The sequence below is a fragment of the Anolis carolinensis genome, chromosome 6, assembly GCF_035594765.1.
Source record: "Anolis carolinensis isolate JA03-04 chromosome 6, rAnoCar3.1.pri, whole genome shotgun sequence".
Taxonomy (NCBI): Eukaryota; Metazoa; Chordata; class Lepidosauria; order Squamata; family Dactyloidae; genus Anolis; species Anolis carolinensis.
Window position 1 is genome coordinate 53,115,928 of NC_085846.1, and position 12,155 is coordinate 53,128,082.

At 43.1% G+C, this 12,155-nt stretch overlaps 1 protein-coding gene across 1 annotated transcript in view; it reads right to left on the reverse strand.

Moving 5' to 3' along the window:
- Window positions 1-12,155, reverse strand: part of vopp1 (VOPP1 WW domain binding protein) — a 67,027-nt gene that overhangs the window by 10,053 nt on the left and 44,819 nt on the right. The window contains exon 3 of the mRNA XM_062983805.1: window positions 4,171-4,248. Within this exon, the coding sequence (XP_062839875.1) occupies window positions 4,171-4,248 (78 nt within the window). The remainder of the gene's footprint in view (window positions 1-4,170; window positions 4,249-12,155) is intronic.

The following is a 12,155-nucleotide window of genomic DNA, read 5'->3' on the forward strand; positions in this document are numbered from 1 at the left end:
AATATTGGGCCCATCTAATTTGCTTCGCTGATAGTTTACGAGGGGATCTTAGATACTGTAAATTTCTATGATCAGTCCACACCTCAAACGGTGTTCCACTTCCTTCCAGAAAGTGTCTCCAGCACTCTAGTGCTTTTAGAATCGCTAAGGCTTCTCTCTCCCAAATCGGCCAGTTTTTTTCTGTATCGCTAAACTTTTTTGACAGATAGCCACATGGCTTCAGGTTCCCCCCCTCGTCTTTCTGCAGCAGAACTGCCCCATATGCCCGGTCTGACGCATCGCAATGTAGTACAAAGGCCTTAGACATATCAGGGTGCTGTAGGACAGGTTCCTCAGTAAAACGCTTTTTAAGGGCTTCGAAAGCTTCCTGGCATTCTATTGTCCATGTCAGTTTGGCCCCTGGGGCCTTCACTTTGGCTGTTTCTCCCCTGCCTTTAGTTTTTAACAAATCCGTTAATGGCAAAGTGAGGCGCGCAAAGTCCTTGATAAATGTTCTATAGAAGTTTGCGAACCCTAGGAAGGATTGCAGCTGCTTCCGTGTTTTGGGGGCTTCCCACCCCCTCACGTCTTCCACCTTCGCAGGGTCCATCGCCACTCCCTGGGAGGAAATCCTATACCCCAGAAAGTCTATCTGGTCTTTATTGAACTCGCACTTGGCAAGCTTCGCATACAGTTTCGCTTCCCTCAACTTTTGTAGGACTTCCCTGACTAGTTCTACGTGTTGTTCCTTAGTTCGAGACACTATCAATATGTCATCTAAAAAAATAAAGACTCCCTTGTACAACAATGGATGCAATACTTCGTTGATTAATTGCATGAACGCGGCCCCTCCCCCGCACAAACCGAAGGGGAGCACACGATAATTGAATAATCCGAATGCGCAGGAGAAGGCCGTCTTCCACCTGTCCTCTGGTTTGATCTGCAATTTATGGTAGGCCTCAATTAAGTCCAATTTAGTGAATATCTGTCCTTCCGATAACTGGGCGATCAAGTCCTTCACTAAGGGTAGGGGGTATTTATTTACAGTACTGATTGCATTTAGGCCCCTGTAGTCAATGCAGAGCCTCAGCGTTTGGTCCTTTTTCCGCCTGAACAACACAGGCGCCCCTAGAGGGGAATTTGAAGGCTCTATGAAACCCCTCGCTAGGTTTTTATCAATGTATTTTCTCAGTTCCTCCTTTTCCCTAGCTGACATCGGGTATATTTTTGCCTTGGGAAGCTCTGCTCCTGGGACTAGCTCTATTTTCACTTCAACTCTCCGCTTCGGTGGGAAATTGTCTGCTTCCTTCTCATCAAACACGTCCACAAAATCCCGATACTCTGGGGGTAATTTATCTGCCAGTTCTGCTATTCTGATAGAGTCTTCCTCCCCCCTTTTCCCTGGCTCCCTCTCAACTTCCTGGCTCCCTTCTTCCAAATTCATCCTGAAGATCATGCTCTTATCCTCCCAGTTGATTTGCGGGTTGGCCTGCCCCAGCCACGGCATGCCTAGTATAACATTATAGCTGGCTATTTGTGATATCACAAATGACACCTTTCCTTCCCAACTCCCTATCTTACACTTTACATCTTCGGCACTGTACTTAGCTAACGATCCCGATGCTGTGGATCCGTCCAACTGCGAAAAAGCTATTGGGGATTCTAGGTTCGTTCTTTCGCATCCCAATCCCTCGGCTAATTCAGGGGAGATGATGTTCCTGGAACATCCACAATCCACAAATGCTTTGCAGGTTGCTTGTTTGCTGCCATTTTCAAGCTGAATGGGGACCACTATCATAGCTTTGTCCTGACTTACCAACCCCCCCGAGTGGTGCCTCATCGGTGGTTCTTCCTCGGCGCGTTTTCCTGCCACGGCTCTGGGTTTGGGCTGGCCTCTGCCTTCCCTTTTTCTCTGCCAGCACTCGGCAGCCCTGTGGCCCAACCGGCCGCACACGAAGCAGCCACTCCTGCTGGCGCTCACGTTCCCTGTTGGCTCCGTTCTCCTCCCGGCTGGGGTTGATCCCTCCTTCCGGCTCCCCTCTTTCATCTGCGGCCGCTGCGGTAGCCCTCCTCGGTGCCTCCTCGCCTGGGCCAGCGATGTCTCGACGCGCCCCGCCAGCTGAATCCATCCGCGCAGTGTGTCAGGCTCATCACGATGCACCGCCCAGGAGAGGATCTCCCGCCTGAGACCCTCTTTGAAGAGTTCTATCTTTGTTACTGCAGACCATTCCGGCACCTTTTCGGCGAGGCATTGGAACTCCTCCGCATACTCAGATACCGACCTCTGCCCCTGGGAGACGGTCTTCAACTTCTCCCTCGCCCGGATCTGCTCCAGTGGATCTCGGAAACGGGTCTCCAGGGCCCCCATAAAGCGTCGGAGTGACCCCAGACATGGGTCGCGCCGCGCGTGCAGCTGAACGTACCAGCTGGCCGCTCCCCTCTTCAACACTGCACCAATGGCCCGTATCCGGCTGGATTCCGTTCTAAAAGTGTGAGCATTGTCCTCCATATAGCCCCTCACCGTGGTCAGGAAAAAATCCAGTTCAGAGGACTCTCCCCCAAACTCGATCCTTAGTTCCTCTCGTCTCGGTAGGGGTCCCTGTGGTGGCAATCCCCAATTCTCCGCCCGTCGCAAGCCCCCTTGCGGACCAGTGGGCCCCGCTGCTGCTTCTCTTGGCCCTGTGCCACGCCCGGCATTCGCCAGGGGCACCAGGGTCTCAGCTGGGAGCGTAGCTGGGATTCTCGGAGGTTTTTCCCCTTCGTCGTCACTCTCCTCCACCCGCGTCAGGCTTGTTTGGGTCTTGGGCCGGGCGCCGGGCTCCTTTCGCAATTCCCTTCCCTTCGGTGCTGGGAGGTCTGCAAAGCCCTGGCTGCTTCCCACGCTCACGTCCCACATTGAGCCAGCCCGAAGTTCCCTTCCTCTCTCTGGCTCCGCCAAAAACGCCAGGCGCTCCATCGCCCTCGACATCACTGCCAGGGTGGTCTCCATCGCCGACATCCTCTCCTCCAGAAACACCATCCTTTGTGGGCCTGGGGAAGGTGAACCTTCCTCTCCTCCGGTGCTGTCTCCCCGCACCACTCCACGCCTCTGGGTTACCCCATTTGGCTGGGCATAAGCGGTGGATGACGCCAGGGCCGCCAGCTGGTGGAACTCAGCGTCCGGCTCGGGAGTGGCCCTTTCCGACCTTCCTCCTCCTGCGCCCAAGAGCTCTTCATCCTCCACTTGCATGTTACACCTCACCGCTACAGCGGGATGGTGTCCGCATTCTTGGCTTAGTGTCAGCTCACCACAGCCGCTCCTGAATGAACACACGAGACTCTCTGTGTTATCACCAGAAACTTTTACTGTAGGAAACATGAACATCAAAAAAGCCAAGAATGGGAGGCTCCGGCCAACCATCCTTTATATACCCTCCCCCTCATTTGAAAAGTCTCTTCCCGCTCAGCAAAACCCCGCGCAAATTCCCCGCCAAGTCCAGCAGCCGTTTCTTCTCCGAGTCCTGAGCCGCAGGTGTCTTATCAATGTCAGTGACCCTGAAACTCAGAGCCACATCCAGGCTCTAGTAGCAGGGTTCTGACAATGTGGGGGTGGGAGAAAGTTTTTAAGCTATGATAGATTGAATCCATGGGTGCATAGTCTGTGACTACAGAGCCACACACAACCTTTTCAAGATCTATGGGAGGAAGGAATAAAGACAGCTGTCTCCACCCTGTCCCCTACAAATAAAGTACAGTAATGTTTTTCCCCCTCGCTTTCCTCATGACTATCTAAACCTGCTGGGAAATAAGAGGGGGGGGGATATGACATGTCAAGTACCCATAAGGGTCAGTGTAAAGTTTCAGTGGAAATGGGTTGTGCATCCCTAGGCCTGCCAGATAACATTTCTTCAGTTCTATATTAAGCAAATTAAATATGCATCTGAAAGTCAGGGATGAAGAGACTTGATGCTTTCAGAACTCTATGACAAAATGATCCCATTTCTTGGCTCCTGTAAGGGTAAGAGACCAACTTTTTTTTTAATGAAAGCTTAAAATCTAGGAAAATAATGGTCCAAATAGTCCCTGGGTGACATGCCTAGAATCCAAGTAAAACCCAGCTAACAAAGAGTATGGCAATCCTATGCACCTACTTTGCATTCTTCTATCAATTTTAATACCACTTTAACTGCAGAAAGGTTATTATTGACTCACCAAAAATACCATAATCTCTGGATAGAGAGAGTCCTTACACAACACCTTGAACCACAGCAGTCTTCATAAGAGCGGCATCTACATAAAAGGAAAAAAGTAGAGACACTTGGAAATTGCAAAGCAAAGCTGTAATTTGTTGGAATAAGAAATTGGAAGGAAAGTAAAACCTCAGTGGGCTTAGGCTCTGTCAAAACTCATTGTTTTAAATGGCAGAACATGAGGTGAGAAACAGAAATGTAAGATTCAATTGTTCTGATATAAAGAGATCCAGACTCCTAAGAGTGGGGGGTTTTTTGTGAAATTATACATCTGGGGGAAGACCAGGACCCCCATAGGGCTGCTCTAGTCACAGTTGAGGAGCTTGCTTAAGACTTACAGTAAAAAAAGGTGTTAGATCTGTGAGACAACTAAAGACTACCATATGCCCACAGCTTCATGACTCCACAGAAACAATTTCCCAGAGAGGAAGAACTTAAAATTCATGAAATCAAATAATACTGGGATCATCTAAAGGTAATGCCATTTGTTAAACTGACTGTCAAACATGGCTACAAGATCATTGCTTTAAAAACAAAATCGAAGGGATTTGTTTTAGAACAGCTCTACACAATCTGGCAGTAGTAAGAGGCCCAAATTAAATAAGCTAAACCTCTTGAAGCTGCTTGATAGGTGTCTAGCACTTCAATTTCTTAGTAAATGAAACCTACTCACAGCAAAGGCTTGAAATAGATATCTTTATTTCCAGAACAATACAGGTTTGAGAAAAAGTGACTTCTGAGTATTTGGTATGAAAAGCATGACTATATCCCTAAGCAACATCCCCCACCCCAATCCCCTTTGTTTATATTCCCATCATTAAGTTCCCAGCTTTAGCTATCTACATAACAAGTCTTCAAATGTTAAAGCTTTCCTTTCTCAGCCTCAAAGATGTAAATTTCCCTCAGTGACATGGATTCCTCTGAAGGCATTTCTTTGAAGTCTCAGAGAGAACCATGATAGTAAAGGTACAATTAATGATTAATTAGGATTGTTGTTGTGTGCCTTCAAGTTGTTTTCGACATAGGGAAACCCTAGAGCAACGGATTTGCCTTTTCTCTTTTTCTCTGTGCTGGGATCCAGAGTCCAGGCCCTTCAGCTGGCCTCCCTCTATTTATGAAGGAACAGCAGCAAGGGATGAGGGATAGGAGGAAGAAGCCCTGTGTGCCAGGAGCAATGAACGACCACTACCATCTCCTGCTCCTGTCCTACAGGGCTTCCTCATGGTTCCTCATCCCCTCTTTCCAGGCAGAGAGATAGAGGGGGAAGTCAGATCAAGATCTAGGCTCTCCAGATAGCTTGCCTTTCTCTCTTTCTGGATGCACAGTGGCAAGGGGATGGGAAGAAGTCCTATGTGCAAGGAGCAAGGAGCTGAGGTTGGCAGTGGTGCTGTGCTTTAGCTGTTTCCTCCTTATATGGGCCACATTAATTCCTTGTGCAGGCCTCTTCTATATAAATGGCATCATAACAAGTTGAAAAAGCCTAGATAACAAATACAAATAACTATTACATTGTAAAAATGTGAACTATGAGTGTTATAAAATGCACCCAGAAGCTGATGCACATGATTTGAATTAAATTATCTATCTGAAAATCCTAGGTTAATTTTATACAGTGATAAAGAAAACATGTTTGAAACTCCAGAAAATTCAAAACAGATTCAGTTCACTCTGGACTCATTTTCATAAAGATCTTTATCAGGAATTAAATACTTCCTGCTTGCATTGCTAAATCATTAAACAAGCACAGTAGTAAGAATAGAAATAGTGCGGCTGTTTTTCAACTCTGCCAAAGATTTCCAGCTTTTCAGGTAGCCAATTATTTAATATATGTTCTACATTCAATAGAGTAAAAGGCTAACTGCAGGATAGAAGCTGACTCAGAAATAAACTGCAGGTGCACTACTACTGCTGCTGCTTGCAAGAACAGCACTGTCAATGTTGCGAACGTGAAGGACTTGGTTTTTCCCAGTACCATAAGTCCCAATCTCTGAAAATTGCTTCCTTTTCTCATGCCCTCTGAAAAATAATTCCTCCTCTTTGTTGATCAAAAATAAGAGACAGAAAGGGGCACTTTCGACACAGCATGGGCTTAAATACATTCAAAGCAGGTCAGCTAGTCACACACACAAAGGGCAACGGGCATAATTTCCACAGCAAAATAATAATGTAAACATGAACATGGCACACCACTTGCAGAAAGGCATTTACATCGAAAGCTCCAGAGTCGGGGCACACGTTTCTACTTCTCCATATGAATTCTGATACAAGTGTATCTTACAAGGTTTCTGAGGCGATACTGTGGGCAAGGGAACTATATCACATTTTCCTCATGAATGTCTGAATAAGATCTTAATATTATCATCACTGGGAACCTGCCTTTTAACACTTCATTTATAAGACATTAATTTATACAATTATTCCTTCAACAAGCTGTTATTATCTGAGGTGCCATAAAATCATAGCTGGTGTAAGAAAGCAAATCAAATTGAAAGAAAAGCTGTACAACATTAAGGATTCAGATGAAAAAAATGCTTGCATGGGGAAGAAAAACTAGAAATGCCTGGTGGAATAAAGGTTTCTACTAAAAAATATACTAATAAAATAAAAGCCATAAGGAATCACAGAATCATAGAGTTGGAGGAGACCTCATGGGCCATCCAGTCCAACCCACTGCCAAGAAGAAGGAAATCGAGCTACGTTAGTATTATTACTGACATTTTAAGACACTTCTATTTTAAAATATTGAAGATGCCTTTAAATTATTTTAATTTCACAGCAAGAATTAAGAATTGAAGTCTAGTTCATTGCCATGGTAATTTTTTGTAGCACATGTTTACAACATAGCCTGATGTGAATGGCTGATTTATATTTAAGAATATTTTAAGACAGCGAATGATACATATTTACCAAAATATGTACCTGACAAATGCACTCTTTAAAGTGAAGTGCTGTAGTTTCTTTTCAAGGACAAATTCTTGGTTGCAAACCAGGTAATACTGTGCCAGGATATATCACATGACTCTACGCATTTCTGATCAAATACCTGTATACTTGTGTATACTTTGGCCTCATATATGTCAAGGCTAGGTTTTGTGGCCAAAATTACAAATTATGACATGTGAAGTTATTAAAAAGGAGAGAAGCAGCTTCACATAAAGCAGACAGAAAAGGGGGACTGAGCTCTCACCTTTTGCTACTCTACCCAGATAAGAGGATGGCTCCTCTTTTGATAAGAGTTAAGGTTCAGTACTTACTTTGACCTGGGGATAAGTCACCCAGGATTTTTGGGTCAACTTTTAAACAAAAAATGCTAGACTTATACATTAACACATACAGCAATACAAATAACTGCAATGGATTTAATCACTCTAAAAAGGTCTTCACTGGATGCTGCAAATATCCTTAGGGAGGTAGGTAAGACCATTTGGGCTATTTCAGAGCCTGATAAAATTAGTCAAATACAGGCAGTCCCTGAGTGAAAAACACTCAACTTATTTATTTATTTACAGTATTTATATTCCGCCCTTCACACCCTGAAGGGGACTCAGGGCGGATCACATTACACATATAAGGCAAACATTCAATGCCTTAACATAGAACAAAGACAAAGACAAACGCGGTGCTCCGAGCTGGCCTCGAACTCATGACCTCTTGGTCAGAGTGATTTGTTGCAGCTGGTTGCTCAACAGCCTGTGCCACAGCCCGGGCCCAAACAACTCACTTACAAACAACTCACAGTAAAGAAAAGGGGTGAGATAACAGGAAGTGAGAGAAATCTACCCCTTGGAATGGAAATTCACTCCTAAAAGAGTTATCAGGGGAAAAGGGTTCTCCATGAAGCTTTCTCACCAATCCCTGTTTCCACAACAAGCCTAATGTTTCAAAATCCAATTATCAGAGGGACAGAAACTGAGGTGAAAATCTTCTGAACAGGCACACAGACAGTAAACCAAACACCACAGGGGTGTGTATGGGTGAAGTTATACTTTAAAATGTACCTGTTTTGACTTACAAGAACAAAAGTACGGAACCTATCTTGTTTGTAACTTGAGGACTGCCTATATTGCAAATACAAATGCTGGTGCAAAAGTTTATAACTTTTGTTTACATGTATCCTGGCAAGGATACTATTTTTGGCAAATGTGGCCAATCTGGAAGACCCGTCAATTCAGATGCTGATGTTGCATAACCTAGTTCTTCTTGTTTCCAGGGGGGGCCCCTGAGAGCTGAGCAAACACAAGGCTAGTTGGTTCAGAACTGTATCCCAATCTCAGATCATGACATGTTGGATCAAGCTACAGAGTACAAGAAGCAGCTGGGTACATTTATTACAACTGTCTAGTTTACCCTATTCACTTTGACCATAAATGCTAATGACAGTGGTGATCAGCACTACGTCCTCCCCCTTGATTGTATTTTTCTTCACCTTTCAACTAATATGATCAAAGCTCCCCTATGACATTTTAGCCCCCAACAATTTTGAGGTAGTCAGGGTAAGAGAGAGAGATGGTCCCAAGTTCATCTTGTGAGTTATATGTTTCATATACCCTCCAATTTTTCAGGGACAGTACCAATCAATTGTCTGTTGTCTTTTTCATCTGCTTTTAAAATGTCAATTTCTTTCTTCCTTTCTCACTTCCTTCTGTCTTAGCTTATTGCAATTACTGCAAACTGAGTTCATGGTGAAAAAGACATTGGCACTCAGGGAAAATCTACACACGTCCAAAACCTGGGGCTGATCTGGAGTGCTGGAGGCTGTATCAGTCCTAAGCATAGCCGCCACTGGGACTCCCATGTCAGTCAGGGAAGAGGGGAAGACAACCTTTTCAGCATTTTTCATCACCTTGGACAACTTTACAGCATGCTAGAGAGAATAAACAGGAACTGTGTCACAGCCAGAGACCACCATGACAAAGGGGTGGGGGGGGAGGGGCTGCCATCCAGTGTCCCTGGGCCTCCCGAACCCCTGAAACATGGCGTGGCAGCAGGGACAGTTACAGCCAGTTTCATTTAGGAACTAGCTCAGCTATCCCCAAAGACCCTAGTTCATGGGAAAGTCTGAATTCTGGCACAGAATTGAGGCTTTCCACCGAGATTGTCTAATATGGAGCAAGATGCATTAAGGTGGCCTTGCCCCATGTTACCCTTGATTAGATTTATAAGGTCTTTGGCTGCCACGAGGCTGGTTGATCCATCTACACCAATCTCAGTCAGCAGAGGAGGGAGGAGAGGATGGAATCTTGCCAGTAGTCTCAGGCCAAATCAAATTGCCCACGCTTGTCCTAGCTTGAGTATCTTCCTCACATGTAACTTTTCCCCTCTTGACCACCCTCTGATGTCAAGCAACATCAGACCAAATGAGTAGATCTTGTAATCTCTCCCTCTGTTGATCCACCAAGCCCCACTAAGCATAATACCACACTGTATCTCCAAACAAAAAGAGAAATATGCAAAAACAACTGTATGTACTTCAGATGTGCTCATTTCCCAAGAACAGCTGCAGAACAGAAATCCTCATAATACTTCATTTCTCTTTCCAGTATAATAGGACAGCACTGAACAACAGCCAATAACATAATGTGTTTAATGAGTAGGAGCACATCATGTCCTAGTATGTTACTGGGCAGACATAACAGAAATACAAAGGGGAAATCATTATTATGACAATTGCTCCATTTAATAGACAACAACCACATAAAATCAGAATATAGTAGAATACAAACAGCTCTTTTGTCCCATGGCAGAACATAATAACTATAATAAAAAACAAATATATTTGGACCAATAACAAATATTTGTTCTAAGAGAATACAGCTACTTTTGTCATGAATACTTTTAAAACAAAGACTAAAACATCCTGCTCAGACTGAACAGAATATCCCACTTCTGACACCAAAATGTTATGAATAACTTTTCAATAACTTTAAAGCATAGGTTCTTTTTATTGTAATTTCAGTCTGAGAGGTATAGCAGAACTTTTACAAAACAACAAAGAATGACATTTAGACATACAGACATACAGATTCTATGCAACTACACTGGGTTCACAAACAACCTACAGTTACATTGGCTGACAAACAAACAAAAGGGGGGTTACATTTTCACTCAGCATTCACACACAACATGCATCCATCTCCATGCATACAAATATTACCATATCCTCTCTCCCTCCTTGGAGAAGCACCTGCTAAGGTCAGACACAGCTTCCACTGCAGCCTGCCAGCACATAGTTCCAAAATGCCAAAACACCGAAACTTCAAAAAGAACATCTCCAAAACACACTCCTTTCTCTTCCCATGAGAAAAGGAGACCCCAAAAGTGACCAGACTGCTTCCCTGCAAATCTGCCACTTTCCCACACACCATCTCCACTGAGCATGGTGGGTGAACAGCATCGCTGTCTGTCACACTTTCTGGACCGTCATAAGGTCACTTTTTAATATAAATAATCTTTATTAATTTTCTACCGATTAAAACATTGATAGAATTCAAGATAGATTTAAAAAAGTTCAAAGATCTTGGAAAGAGAGTAGAGTGTGCAATGTAAGGTGGTGGGGATATAGCAAGGCATAATGAAGAGAAAAAGGGGGAAAAGGATAAAAAGGGTGAATAGAGTAAGATAAAAATCGCGCATAAAAAAATAAAAAGATTGAATTCCTGGCATCTTCTTCGAAGTGTTCACCTTTTCTTTCTTCTCTCAGTCTAATCATTTCTTTTTAGTTCGTCTCTCTGTTTCTTCTTTTCATATTTTCCTTCTGGTGACTGGTATTTTTCTTGTCTCAAGTCTTATCTCTCTCTTTTTTTCCTTCCCCCCCTTTTTTCTCCACCTTCAATTTGTTTTAAATATTCCATTATTCTACTCCAATCTGTTTCTTTTATTTGTTCTCCTCTGTTTTTTGCTAGTAGAAAGGTAAGTCTGTCCATATTCGTTATATCTAGACCTTTATTATCCAATTGTCTTTTTCTGGGGTTTCTTTTTTTTTCCAGAGCCGTGTGTAGTAGATTCTTGCAGCTGTTGTTAATAAGAATAGTAGTTCATTTTTGTTCATTTCATGTATCCCTAGTAAAAATATTTCTGCTTTGAGTGGTATCCTGATTTCTAATATGTTTTCTAATTTTTCTTGAATTTTTTTCCCAATATGCTTTGGCCTTTTCGCAGATCCACCACATATGGTAGTATCTTCCATCCTTCTTCCCACACTTCCAACATATTGAGTTTAGGTTTTTATAGTATTTCCCTAATTTCTGGGGGGTCATATACCACCTATAGGCCATTTTTATCCAGTTTTCTTTTAGATCTATTGCATAATAATATCTTAATTTTTTATTCCAGATTGCCTCTCATTCTTCCTTTTTAATTTGTCTGCCTAGGTTTTCTTCCCATCTGATCTTTTTTTCTCTCCATTTCCCATTCTAACAGGGGTTTTTTTTGTATATTTTAGTTATCACTTTCCTTTTGCATTATTTTATCCCAAAATTTGTTTTGATCTGCAAAGCCTATTTCCTTATCTTTTAAAAAAATATTATCCTATTTGCCAATATTGGTAACATGATATATTTTTATCTAATTTTTTCATTTCCTGTTGGGTTTTCATTTTCCATTCTCCTCCTTGTTTTTCTAATAAATCCTTGTATCCTAACCATTTGTTCCATTCTAATATTCTCCTTTGTGAGGCTTCTAGGGGTGATATCCACAGGGGTGTCTTGTCATATAATTTATTTTTGTATTTTTCCCAGATTTTAAGTATGGTAGATCTTACAAAATGATTTCCGATTTTTTTTTTCTTTTTTGGACATTCCGTACCATGTGTAGGAATGCCAACCTTGTCTTAAGTCGAATCCTTCCATATTCAATTTTCTTTTTGGTTTTCCAATTTAGTCCAATCCTTTGCCCACATTAGGGCATAGGCCTCGAAGTATAATTTTAAATCTGGTGTGGCTAGTCCAC